We start from the raw sequence: 13,918 nt of genomic DNA, 5'->3' as shown, positions 1-13,918 counted from the left end.
TTTAGATCACATCCCTAGTAAGAACATTTTCAATGTTGTGCAATGTGAATATGAAACAATTGTTGTAGAAAAATGTCATTTGAGGAGAGAATGTCCCTTCTGTATTTTTTAGAATAATGTTTTATTAGCCTACTCCAAGGACAGTTAAAAAAAAATGAGCAATGAAGAGCTTCAAAAGTGAAAAAAAGAAAACAAGGAAAGCATGACTACTTGGAGTAAGGAAAGCACGTATCCAATGCTTTATAATTTTCAGCACATTAGATAAGGAAATTTGAATTTTCCTCATAATTTTTTTCAAGGTTTTGAAAGACTAAATTTAATTTTCTATGTATTTACATTTTCATTTGAGTATGATTCCTCCTACGAATAACCACACTACCATACTTCTTCTATCTAAAAAATACTTTTTGAGATATCAAAATTTTGATACTTTTGAGTATGAAAGAATTTCTTGAAGTCTTATCTTGATTTTTAGAAGTCAAATGGTGATTCTTCACTTGAAGTTTATCTTAGAAAAACGTGAAATTATCTTTTTTTTCTATATGTGGTACACCATTCTCCATATCTGGAGTGTTTTCATCTTTTTTTTTCTTCTTGAGTTTACAATTTTCGCACATCTCTATCTCTTATACCATGTTTGTTTCCCACTAGTGATTCACATAAGGCAAAGAAGGACATGAAAATTACAGATTTCAAGAAATAAAAAACAAAAAACGAGGTAATATCAATTTGGATTTTTTTCTTCACAATCATGCGAAGATTTACTGTTAAAAAAAATATATGTTTATATATAAATTGTTAAAACAAATATCTAACAAACGGTTAAATATATATATATATATATAAAATATATATTTTATAATTATTATATAAAATAAATATTATATTTTTATATTATTAATTATTAATTATTCATATTTATATTTATATTATAATAAATAAATATAATTAATTATATAATATAATATAAATAATAATTATTTTTCCACAATCATCACATCATTCACAAATTTTAATAAATTTTTCTTACAAATCCACTCTAATATATTTTTATCCAAATAACCTCACTTTCTTACACTTTTCTTTTAAAATCCAGTTCCTCAAATCCTTTTCCCAATCCAAACAAACCTTTATTCTTTATTAACTACAAGAAAAATATGAAATAGATATCAATTTTAGAAAAAAAAAATTAGTTGTTATAGTAACTAAATTAAATATCATTCTATAAACTAAAAAAAAATTGGTTTCTAAATTTGTATCTAATTAGCAACCGATGTTTTAACTACCAATTATTTAGTTTCTAAATTTGGTAGCAAAAACCTTGATTATTAATTAGATACCAATTTATAAATCATTTAACAATAATAGAAACTAATTTAGAAACCAAAAATTTTTTAGTCTCTAAAATATCTCTAATTTAGTAACTATAACAACTAATTATTTTTTGTCACTAAAAATTAGTTTTTATTTTATGATTTTCTTATAGTAATTGTTTTATTTGTGCTCGTGTTTTATTTCATAGATGCAATTGCTATTGTTCATGCGTACTTAATCTTACAGATTAAATGTCCAGTGATGAACATCTTTGTGTTCCTTTTTCTTTGTTGAATTATAAAGTTCTTAGCATAATTCACACCTAAAAACATAATTATGAGTTCTTCTTCAAAATTGTAGATGCCTTGTTTCCTTTTACCAATTTCAAATGTTATATATTAATCATTTGGAACATTATTGTGAGTCAACTCCGCCTAAACATTTATTTTCCTTATTCTAGTTGGGTTCTAAATCCTTTAGTTTGTATGAGACTGTTTCATTGATTCTGGTTAGAGTTGGTCTGGGTGCTGGTGTGTTGGGTTGGTAGACGCGTTTTTAAGTGTTTGATGTCTTGTTTTTTTTATAAGGGTTGGACCACCCCTGAAGTGATCCCTATTTATTTATTTTTTATTGCTGATAGAAAAAAAAAACTCCGCCTAAACAATTGGCTTTCATAAGAGGGATTTCTTTTATGATGTCGAATATGTTAATATTTTCTCAAATTATAACACTTCTTTCAAAAAATCTAAACACATATTCATCAAAGTCTAAGTGTTCAAAAATTGTTGGAGATCCCACGTTGACTAGAGATAAAGACCTTTCATTGTATATAAGTGGGTGCAAACCTCACCCTATGAGCCGATTTTATGTGGTTGAGTTAGGCTTAAAGTCCACTTCGTAATATGGTATCAGAGTCATTTCGAGTCTATCCTAGCGAATGTTTGTGTTGGACCTATCGTGTCACCCGCTATCGGACCACCCAAAATATATAGTCCAGTCCCACGCACGAGTTGACAGTCTCGGGAGGGGAGTGTGTTGGAGATCCCTCTTTATTATTGGAAAAAGAATCTGAAAAATTAAAATTATAAGTACTCCATAACGATGTTAATTAAAAATTAGGAAGTGATTATAATCATATTCTCTGTTTAATATTTATCTCTAAGTACTTAATTTCTAAAAACAACACAGAATAAACACCAAATAAAAAATATCCCGTGTAAGAGTGAATAATCACCACAAAAATACATATACAAATATAAAAATATTAGTCATTAAACTTACTCTTATTGATATAATTTGCGTCTAATAAATTAATCTACTAAGAGTTTTATGCTTTCATAAAGTACAATGTAATGAATACAGAGTAAAATTTCATCATAACATTTATTATGATAAACTCAACTATCAACTATAGTAATTCATATAACTAACATCATGTAATAGGTAAACCATTGAATAATCAGCACTCAAATATATATAGAAAAGATTGAGTTTCTGGAGATCATGAATATACCACTTCTTCATACCATTTATGCCTTAAACTTGAAGGAGAAGAAACGGTTTCATTCCATATTTGCATGCTGAATAATGAATGATGTTTTTGGTATATGAAAAGAAAAAAATTCTAGTATACAATAAAGAAATCGGCTTTGAAACATCTCATTAATTTTTGCTCTTGTGAATACATTAATTCTTGCTTATGCACGTACACATTTTTCTCAAAGGATTTCTAGAAAATGTTCATACATTAGGTATTTGAAAATATAGCACTAAAACGCATTTATGAATAATAAATCACATATAATAATTTAGTTTGAAAATAAAATTGAGAGAAGCCTTTATAAAAAAGATTATAAAAAATAATAATAAGTTAAAGGGGACACTTTAGAAAAATCCCAACCATTATACCATAACCACGATAACCTTTATAAGATTTTGAAACAAAGAAGAAGAAGAAGAAGCATAAATAAAGTGAGAAATTATAATAATTTACAAAGATGGGGCCTTCGATTTCTATACACTTGCCCAGAAGACAGGGAATCCATGGAATGGATATGTGTGAGGGATGTCTTTATCTGAATGGACATAATATATGTATTTTTATATAATACCTGTGAGTTTCATTCCTTTTCTCTGCCCTACCTACAAATCAAATTGCAGATCTTGCTAATCCATAAATTACACTAATTAATTTCTATAAAATACTACCACCACATGTACAGATATCAATTAAGAAATAAGTTCAAACAAGTTATTATTATTAAGACCAACCCCATATAATTGATATGTGTGATAACATCTTATATATTATAATTTAATCACAATTTCAAACACTATTATATTAAATAAATAAACAAGATAAATATTTGGAAATGATTAACATACCTTACACTATACCATTAGTCCTTTAGATTTTCTCTCTTGTCATTTATATGCTCTAAAACTTATATATACTTATATTGATGAATTGGTCAATTAGTCCGAGCATAACTAATTGGTCAATTAGTTCGATCATATATGTTAATTATTTTTATTTATATATATATTTTAGTGTGATGTATATCTAATGATTATAATATTTTCTGAGCATGCATTTTTATTTGAAATGAGTGAAATTATTCAGTGTGTCTCTCTGGTGTATATATATATATATATATATATTGTAGCAATGAAATTATTAATTATCACATGGGGTTTGAATGTGTGTGAACGTGGGGTACTGAGTAACTCATAGGATACTGAAATGAGGATGAGGAAACAAATAATATATAGATTGGAAGGGAAATTCCGAATGCAAGATGCCAAAAGCAGTTGAGTTGTCTCATATTTTTATAACATCACACATTACGTTTTCCCCAAATTATTATAAATTCAATTATTATGCTCATTTCCTTTCTTTAATTCCATAAAAAAATCAAACACATCCTCTTGGCCCCCACACCTTCTACTACACTCTATTATCTAATTAATCTATCTAATTCATTACTAATTCTTCCTTTGATTGCTATTCTTCACCTAATTCTCTTCCTCACCAATTCCACTACCTACCCCATGCCTCAACATCATGCTGCTGCAATCTTAATCACTTCCTACTTCAAACCTTCTTTTTCTGCTGCAACTTTTTTTTACTATCATTCATGATACTTGATTGTTGCATGAATTCTTGAGAGTTGAAACTCTGAACCTTCCTTTAATTTATTGATTAAGTTGTGTATGTGCACGCCAAAAAAAAAATGGAGGAGATGAAATTGGAGTGCTCCATCCTTAACCATTAACTACCATATTTAAATGGTGAGACCAAATGAGGTAATGGCTTAGAAATCTAATTAACGCTGGCTGTTGGATATGACGCCCCAAAGGGATTTTGCCAATCTAAGCACTATTTTTTAACAGGCTACAACTATATGTGATCTTATTCTTCTTCCAATATGCTGATGGATTCAAAAAGGAGCATCAATAACGTAGGATGGTCCTCCTATTATGTAAGTACATAATTAAATAGGTAGGAGACGTAAAGGTTCAGACCTTCATCTTCACCATCACCCTCTCCTCATCTAACCCTTTGAAGTGAAAGTCAACTAGTCTAGGCTTATATGAACCATCATGATGCGTGTATACAGACTCTAAACAACCATTTGCACAAGAAAATGAGCATGGTTTCTGATTCAGTCGGTGCCCTCTATATGGAATAGTAATCCTCATATTAACCTCAGTAGTTGTGGTTTAGTTGAGGTGGAAATAGAAAAGGCTAATATTGTTACTTGTGATGGCAATATTTGTTCCCACACGAGACATGTAGGGTTGTTGGAAATAGACAGAAGAAGTTATGACGAGGAATCGGAAAAATATATAATTTTCAAAGCTCTCAGTAATCTTTAATATCGTGGACTACATATGGTATAGAGCAGGAGCATGGCCAATATTACATATATAACCTGCAGATTATTGGCTTCCTTAAATAGTTATTGTTCATCTAAAGTAGAAAAAAGAGTAATAAATAGAGGGGTTGTGCAACTGTGTATGCATGTGCTTGTAATGCATTTTGGTACGACACATTTCTAGATGCCTTTCTCTCTTCTTTTTTTTGTTCCCAGAAAAGTTGAAGGTGTCATAATTATTAGATGCAGTGTAATTCGAAATAGGGTATCTATTTACTTTGAATTGGATGAATTGCAAGAATTTTATCCAACAAAAGAAAGAGATTGTTAAATGATTGTCTTGGCTCGGTCATCATCAAGTAATTATCTCATTAATTATGCTAGTGTGACTGTAAGGTGAGGTGTCTCTGTCACTCAAGTAATCCTCAGATCTGCCCTTAAGTTTGCGTTTGGTTAGGAATATTACTTGTACAATTTTTTTGTTTCCCGATATAATTATTAAGTTATCACCTATTGTTCCACAAGTTTATTATTTAGCCAAAAATACCAATACGTTAATATCTCATCTTCTAACTAATCTGTGGCACACCTTCTTCTGATAGATTGCTTATTAACAAAAGGATGGCTATATTCATTCAATCGGTTCAAATTTTGAAGAGAAAAAGCAACCAATAACATAAAGAAGTGGATCAGTTTCAAATTTATTCAATGGAAAATTAATTGAAGTTCATGCAGTTGGACATGTACTGTAAAAAGTATTAAAAATATGTTTCTGCACTAGAACAAGTCAAGTACTTGCATCATATGTAGTTTTTTAACATTAATTCTGAACTTAATTAGTAATTCAGTGAATAATAACTTAATGGTTTAACATTTCACCGATAAACCTTATTAGTCAGCGGCAAATTTCTTTAAAAAGGGAGTGGAATGGTTGAGCCCTTTTCTGTGCAGAAATCATTTAGTTGATAAATGAAGAGCAAACACAAGTACAGTAATTACTCAGCAGTGTTTTGTTTCTTTCAACAAGTTTCTTTACAAAATTAAGTCATAATAAGCAATGAACATATCTAAAAAAATGTAATCATATGGCCTTGTTAGTTCTGTTTAGGTGCTAAAAATCTTTATCCATTCCTAAACATGAATTCACTTATTCGGAGGAGAATTTTGCTGTGGGGTCCTTTTCTGTAGAACACACAACAGTTGACGTTTGTTCACAGAACAAAACATGATTTATTGTGAAAGAAACAAGTCTAACAGCTTTTGAAACGGGGAAAAGAGGAAATAACAGAGTTCATCTCACCAAACTTTGGTGATCACATCACGAATACTGGTGCGAGCAACAAGCTAGGCCAGCCAGCATAGCAAGCCTAAGCTTTATGAGGTAACATCGTCGTCGTGATGACAAAACAATACGATCACATTCCCAGACATGTTTCGTGGTATCTTAACGTAAATGTACGCGTATACACGTACATACGTACGTCAACTTCAACCTTCAACAAGTAACAACATCCCTCTAGTGTAGTAGTCTAGTCTTAGCCATAAACCCTTCTCATGAAACATAATGCACAAGTTTTCATCACTCGCACTTTTTGGAATTGGACGGTGCATCAAGGGTCCCCCACGGTCTAATCTTGGGGTCCCACATCGTTTGTCTGACAAAGACAGAGGTATCACGGACGGTCCTATCACCTTGCATTGGGAAAAGAGAACCCTTCCCAGTGGACCCCACATATGAACTTAATATCTTGATAAAAAAAATTAATAATATCATATGCAAATAAACATTTTTTTCTTATCTCTCTAATACCATGCTACATTCTTCTCATCAGTGTCTGTGAATGTGAATGGATCTCTGACCCTGAAGTCTGATCTGATTTAATCTCTCGCATGCTAAAAAAGAATGGTCTTCAGGGCTGTAATTATGGCTTAATCATTCCACACCTGATAAAGCATCTAATAAAGGTAAAACACTTTTTTCTGAGACTCTTCGCTGGTTCTCAAGAACCGCAGCATTATTTTTTTAACCTTGATTTCCTATATCTACTGCAAGCACAACAACACAAGCAGTCAAAGACACAACCCTCGCAACTATATCTATTAGTCTACTGCTACTAGTAGTGGTTGTAGTTGTTGTACTATTTACCTCTCGAGATGTTCATCAGAATATATATAGTATAATTTTATTCATTTCAACGAAAAGCTAATAGTACTTACTTACTTGGAATGCCTTTTCAAAAATATTTTCGGCTTTTAAAGCAAACAATTGATGTTTGTGCTCAAATATATGTGTGCCACAGCGCTACAAAGACACAACCCTCCTACTTCTTCATATTCAAATTTCTGGTTTACTAGGCAAAAAGGCAAAAGAAACCTCCCTCAAACACAAGACACAAAACGATTGTGCGTGTGGTTTCTGTCTGTTTTTGTGTGTCTCTGTGTGTGACTGTGAAAGAGAGAGGTAGTGATAGAGAGAGAGAGCGTGTATGTAATGTCCGTGTGGTGGCCCATCTAAACATATGGCTCACCACCGTCTTTGAGGATACAAGTAAATAAGATGAGAAATAGACTACCCTCAAGACCAAAGACAGCAAGAGAGAGAGAGAGAGAGAGTGAGACTGAGAGATAAGGTAGAGGTGGAGTGTTATCTACAACCATCTTATGGTTTATATGGGCTTTTGGTTTTATCTTCAAACAAACGAAATCAAACAAACGAGAAACCAGATCACCACCAGTTGGAAGTTCATGCTTTGCATTAGTATATAGTTTCTTTTTCAGGTTTTAAATATTTTTGGTTTGATTCAAGTTTTCGTTTATGGCCTTTTCTTGTCTTTTGGCAGAACGATATATATAAAGCCATCCACTCTCTTTAAAGAATTTGGGTACCCTCCAAAAGAATTTATGTTCTTTTCTTGGCTTTAGCTACTCCAAAACCATTGTTTTCTTCTTTGTACTGTCTGAAACCTTTGAAACTTCGCTATTTGCTTCTGCTCACTGCTTAGCCACCCAATCCAATATAGCCCAAATCCCCATTTTCCCCTTTTTCTAATATGCAAATGATGCCCGGTGACCCCTTTTCCCTATCCACTTCCATCGGAGGCTTCACTCAAGAGCAAAATACAAACCCTAACCCTAAACCTAACCCCCCTCCCAAGAAGAAGAGAAACCTTCCAGGAACACCAGGTCTTTACCATCATCTTCATCTTCATCTTCCTTCATTAATCAAAGCACTTCAAATAACGTCATGATAAACTTTTATGTTGTTAGCTTATCTTTTTCTTCAAAAAATTCATATTACAGATCCAGATGCCGAGGTCATTGCTCTCTCGCCGAAGACCCTCATGGCCACGAACCGATTCATATGCGAGATATGCAATAAAGGGTTCCAGAGAGACCAAAACCTTCAGCTTCACCGAAGGGGTCACAACCTTCCATGGAAGCTACGACAGAGGTCCAACAAAGAGGTAAGGAAGAAGGTTTATATCTGCCCCGAACAATCCTGCGTCCACCACGACCCTGCAAGAGCACTCGGCGACCTCACTGGCATCAAAAAGCACTTCAGCAGAAAGCACGGCGAGAAGAAGTGGAAGTGTGAAAAATGCTCCAAGAAATACGCAGTCCAATCAGATTGGAAAGCCCACGCCAAAACCTGTGGCACTAGAGAATACAAATGCGACTGTGGCACCCTCTTCTCCAGGTAATTTAATTAATATATATGTTGCTGTTATAATTGTAAATGTGTCTAAGTGAAATAAATGCGTGCTTATAATTGTGTAGTACTATATTTATGTAACAAATCCGATGTTTTTTCATTGGTGCGTAGAGTTTCAAATTTAATGCTTCCTAAATTTATGTATATTTTGGAGGATGATAAGACGAGGTAATTAATGGGGTTCCAATGGATTTTGAACAGGAAGGACAGCTTCATTACCCACAGAGCATTTTGCGATGCCTTGGCAGAAGAGAGTGCGAGACTCACCTCAGTTACGTCAACAAATCTAAATTTCAAGAGTGAAGAGGGTGGTAATGTGATGAACTCGCAGCCTGGTTTGGGAGGGCATGGACTAATTGCAGCACAAGGTCTTCAAAATGTTTCTGGCATTCCACAATTTGGTTCACATGGTTTTCGCTTGGATTTTAATGGAATGGAACAGCCAAGGCCTAGCTTGTCACTGTGGTTGAACCAGGGGAATCCCCAGATAAATAATAGTAATGTTAACAGCAACAATAATGGTCCCGATGTGGGGCCCAATTACATGTCGTCATGCTCTTCTTCAGGTTTGCCTGATATTGTGCAAATGGCTCAGGCTAATGCTTTGATGGGTTCTACATCGATGGTGTCTAATTTTGGAGTGCCTGCGGGTTCGAATTCCTCCAGTGCAAATCTTTCTCTGTCGTCACTTCCCACTGGTAAAAGAGGGGAAGCAGGAGGAACTGTAGTGGACTTGGCGTCTATTTATAACTCTGAGGGTCCAAACAAGAATTCAAAGCCTGCTTCACCTATGTCAGCCACTGCTCTTCTTCAGAAAGCAGCGCAGATGGGATCCACCAGAAGCACCAACCCTTCCATTTTCAGTGGTAGTTTTGGAGTGATGAACTCACCTTCCTCACAAACTACCAGTCTCAATAATAACAACAACGGGGGTGCAGCCATGATGCTGGGAAGTAATACCACTGCTGCAACTGATTTTACCTCATTGACGCATTCATCAAACAGTTTTGACCAACTCGTGATGCAAACCAATGCGCAGTTGCAAAGTGAACCTGTGAAGCTGAAGCTTCGTTCAAGCGCCGCGGAGCACAATTTGACAAGGGATTTTCTTGGAGTCAGCGGAGGAGGAGGAGGAGGTGGTGGTGGACCTCAGTTCCTACCCCAAGAACTTGCAAAGTTTGCTTCCTTAGGGTCGCCTATGGGGTTGAGCCATTTCACAAGTAACCAATGAACTCGTCTCGTTTCTGAGCCTGTAAGATAACATCAAACATGAAGGTTTGATGGGAGGTTGATTGAGCTTTTGGGGTACCACTGTGAGAGATTGATCGTGATGTAGTGTGTGGGGACCCACTTCTTGAACGAAAATAGAATATCGAATGCCACGAGTCATGCATGTTCTCCCTATTGTTATATTGTTGTTTTATTATCTTCTATCTTAAACCATGTTATCGTTTTTGGCTTCTCTTCCTCGAGAGAAACGAAGGGAGGCATAAAATAATGAAAGAAATTCTTAGTGAAACGCAGAAAACTAGCAGTTACGTATCACTGTTGTTGTTGACCGTCAAAATAAGGTTCCTTACCAACATCTGATAATTGCAAACTAGAAGAAAGAAAAATAAGAAGGAAAGATGATGAAATATGATAACATTTTGATTCCTTTGGGTACTGTGAACTTGACAATATTTAAATTTTAACAAGAACAATAATAATTGAGTCTCATCTCATCTTGAGGAAGCTTTTGGTAGATATGAAGTGCAGCCAACACAGTACTTGTTACGTAGCGAGAATCTAGGTTGCAGAGTAGCTTTTTAGTAGACCCTGATAACTATGACAAAGTGAAATGCAGGGTTAAACAGTGAAATTTGCTGTGGTGGTGTTAGGATTTGTGCAGTGGAAGTTGGTTGGCAAGGGTAAAAATATAAGTAGTAGAGTGTGTGGTGGTGGTGATTAGAATGAAAGGTGAATGGTCAAAGTTGTTTGACTAGCAATGTATATGGAATATGGATTGACATTTCATTGCTTGACAGATCGTGGTTGCTGTACAGTAACTGTAAAGTAGGTCCTTGACTGCTTCCAATTTGGATCTGTGTCCCAAAACGATGCAATCTTGGTTTGTGCAAAACCAAGAATTTTTCATGCTTTACTCAACCCTAATGTCTTCTCTAGTATTACACTCCCCGGCATCACTAACGGAGTAATAAATTTTCTTGTCTCTGTCCCCAAACACACTCTCTTCACTCCATTCTTAATTGCTGCTCTACAACACAACTAATCATTTATTACAAACAAAATAATCTACTTTATTTTAATTAATTCTATTGTAACTTTCATTTCTCCTCTAAAAATATTTAAAAATTCAACAAGTAATTCTTCCATAATTTAAATATATTTTTTTACACTGTAATACGAAATTAGTTTTTATTGTAATTTAAACTTTACATCCTACATTACTAGCAAAACTCATTAAATAAAAAATAATTAATTATTATATTAACTAAATTAGATATTATTTAAGAAATTAAAAAAAATTATTATTAATAAATAGTTTTTAAATTGGTATCTAATTCGATACCAAAATTTTAGTTACCAATTTTAGAATTTAAATTAGAAGAAGATATTCCAATCACTTTCATATTATAAACACTTTGATAATCTAAAATTTAGACCAATAACAAAAACCGATTTTTAATTTCGTGTTTAATATATATTAAAAAAATAAAAACGTATTTAACCTTAGTTATATTAGTTACGCTATTATAATTTAAGAGAATTTTATTTATATCAATAAGATATTATACATATGAGATATATTATCAATACATTAATGAATAAGTGATTGTCACATTAATAAAGTCTTTTTTCATAAATTTAAATAAAAAATAGTAATCAATACTAAAAGAAGAGTTTATTATTCCTTATAATTGAGAAAAGAAAAGATGAAACCAAATAGAATATAATGAGATGCGTTTTATTTTGCTAAATTATTATATTTTCTTTTGATTTGGATGTACGCAATTGGTTTGTTTTTTCATTATAAAAATATTCAAACAATTAAATGATAACTTATTTTCATTAAGAAAAGTGCTAGCAATACATTCTATACACACCTTTATTATCGATTAAAAAATATTGAATAAGATAAGAGACTTATAAAATGTAATCTTTTTTAATAAAGTTTAAGAATGCATGTGTTGTAGTGTGTTGGGTGCATTTTTACTTTGTCTGTGGAAGTATATTATGATTTTATCACAAAGGAAGGGACATGGAGGAATTTATGGTAGGTATGCATAAATAAAAGGAACAAAGAAAAAGAAAGAAAGAAAGACAGAAAAAAAAAAAGAAAGTGAGATGAATTTTTAGGGAACGTTTATGTCGTGGATTAAATTACATGTGATTCATATTCTTAGAAACATTATTATTGGGATACTATTTTCCATCAAAGATGTTCAATAAATATTTTTAATTTTTAAATATTTTTTAATTGTACTTTATTTTAAAAGTTAATAATTAAAAAGACAGATTCACCCAAGTTTGATTGTGACCAGTTTCACCCTAGTTACAAGTTACCACAGAAAGAAAACCCAAATTCTAAAGACATATTTATTGGTATTTACATTCATTTATGAACCTCAAAATTTTCAAGCACACCTCAAACCTTCCAAAACTCAAGTTGCATTTAAACGCAGCGTACATAGTCTATGACTAGCCATTGTTTTTCTGGGTTTGGACTCGTGTTTTCCTGTAGCTATGTCCACGTTTCGTAAAAGTAACAGTAAATAGTTTTTTTTCTTTTTTAAATTTTACCTTAATCTTTGAAACTCTAACCAAACAGGATAAGATGTTTGGGACGCCAACGTGGATCGTAAGAACCACAAAATCATAGCCATCTGAACGATATTTCCACTCACAACGAAGCCACAGAGAAAAAGAAAACCTCGGAAACAAATGTTTTCGGTTCTATTTTTTGAGACAATTTCTTTAGGGATATTGGTCCTCAGATTTTTTTTGGTAAGAGATTGCATGCATGATTGATGTAACTTAGTTTTTCTAAAAGTAATTGATGAAGGTATTTAATTGATTATATTTAGTGAAACTTTTTCTTGTTTTTCCTTTAATAATTGTTTTCTTTCACAATAAATTCATTTCAATCTTTTTTTATAAAGAACCTATGTTAACATTATTTACTAGAATAGACATATTCTAGTTCTAGTAAATATCTGACACAAATATCAAAGTAAAAAAGTTTAAATATATTTTTTGTTATTGTATTATAAAATGAAAATATTTTTTGTTTATGTTTAAATTTTAGATTTTTCAAATGTTTGTAATATAAAGAAATGATTAGCATATGTGTCATTTTGTATTTTATAGGTTGAATTGATTCAGTTTGAGTTTTCAATCCATTGAAAATACTTATACTAAAATCATTCTGTAAATAAAATAATAACAAATTTAAAAAAAAAACTAACAATATTTTAAAAAAAATAACCATCATTCTATATGTAAAATAATTCATTCCAATCATTTTGGTACTGTAAATATTTTTATGTATATATATGAACGAACTAAAATTTGAATTAGAAAAAAATTAATTTTATTATATTATAAAGATGAAAAATATATTTAACTCATAAAAAAAATAGTTAAAATTTGTTTTTTTTTAAGTCAAATTTTTAATTGTGAACGGTGTTATCAAAAGTCCATTCAGAATTCAGTTCTTGATAAAAGTGGAGAGTAAAGATAACTTTAGAGATATATAGTTTAAAATTGTTGGAGCTAATTTTATTAAAAAGGGTTAAGTTGAGTTAAAAAGAAGTGGGAAAGATTGTCCAATGAAGAATTGGTTGTGTTAATATATAGTGAGTGTAGGCCTTAGGTAGGTAGGGCACAGCAAAAGGATTCTTGAAAATACACAAAAAAGAGAGATAATATGACCTTAAATAAAAGGCAGTTCCCTAACAAGATTTCCCCTTTTTATTGGTATTTGTCATTACCAGCTTTTTTAGACCTCCCT

At 32.2% G+C, this 13,918-nt stretch overlaps 1 protein-coding gene across 2 annotated transcripts; it reads left to right on the top strand.

Annotated features, from left to right (window-relative positions):
- The first annotated feature begins 6,964 nt into the window (after window positions 1-6,964).
- Window positions 6,965-10,423, top strand: LOC137830271 (zinc finger protein JACKDAW-like). Of its 2 annotated transcripts, XM_068637479.1 has the most exons (4): window positions 6,965-7,157; window positions 8,033-8,375; window positions 8,493-8,889; window positions 9,106-10,423. In XM_068637479.1, exons 2-4 carry the CDS (start codon window positions 8,243-8,245, stop codon window positions 10,133-10,135), a joined length of 1,560 nt encoding a protein of 519 aa, XP_068493580.1. In that variant the 5' UTR covers window positions 6,965-7,157; window positions 8,033-8,242; the 3' UTR covers window positions 10,136-10,423. The 2 variants fall into 2 exon arrangements, with proteins under 2 accessions (XP_068493580.1, XP_068493579.1); XM_068637478.1 differs by lacking the exon at window positions 6,965-7,157 and having other exon boundaries at window positions 7,390-8,375.
- The last annotated feature ends 3,495 nt before the right edge of the window (window positions 10,424-13,918 follow it).

This window comes from Phaseolus vulgaris, chromosome 7 (assembly GCF_000499845.2).
Source record: "Phaseolus vulgaris cultivar G19833 chromosome 7, P. vulgaris v2.0, whole genome shotgun sequence".
Lineage (NCBI taxonomy): Eukaryota > Viridiplantae > Streptophyta > Magnoliopsida > Fabales > Fabaceae > Phaseolus > Phaseolus vulgaris.
Note: the sequence above shows the minus strand (reverse complement) of the source record. Positions and strands in the feature narration are given on the sequence as shown.

Excerpts from the sequence above, each read along its gene's own strand:
- LOC137830271 (XM_068637479.1), top strand. The coding sequence starts at position 8,243 with ATGCAAATGATGCCCGGTGACCCCTTTTCCCTATCCACTTCCATCGGA. Across the intron at positions 8,376-8,492 it reads AAACCTTCCAGGAACACCAG|ATCCAGATGCCGAGGTCATT; the intron begins GTCTTTACCATC and ends TTCATATTACAG. Across the intron at positions 8,890-9,105 it reads TGTGGCACCCTCTTCTCCAG|GAAGGACAGCTTCATTACCC; the intron begins GTAATTTAATTA and ends GATTTTGAACAG.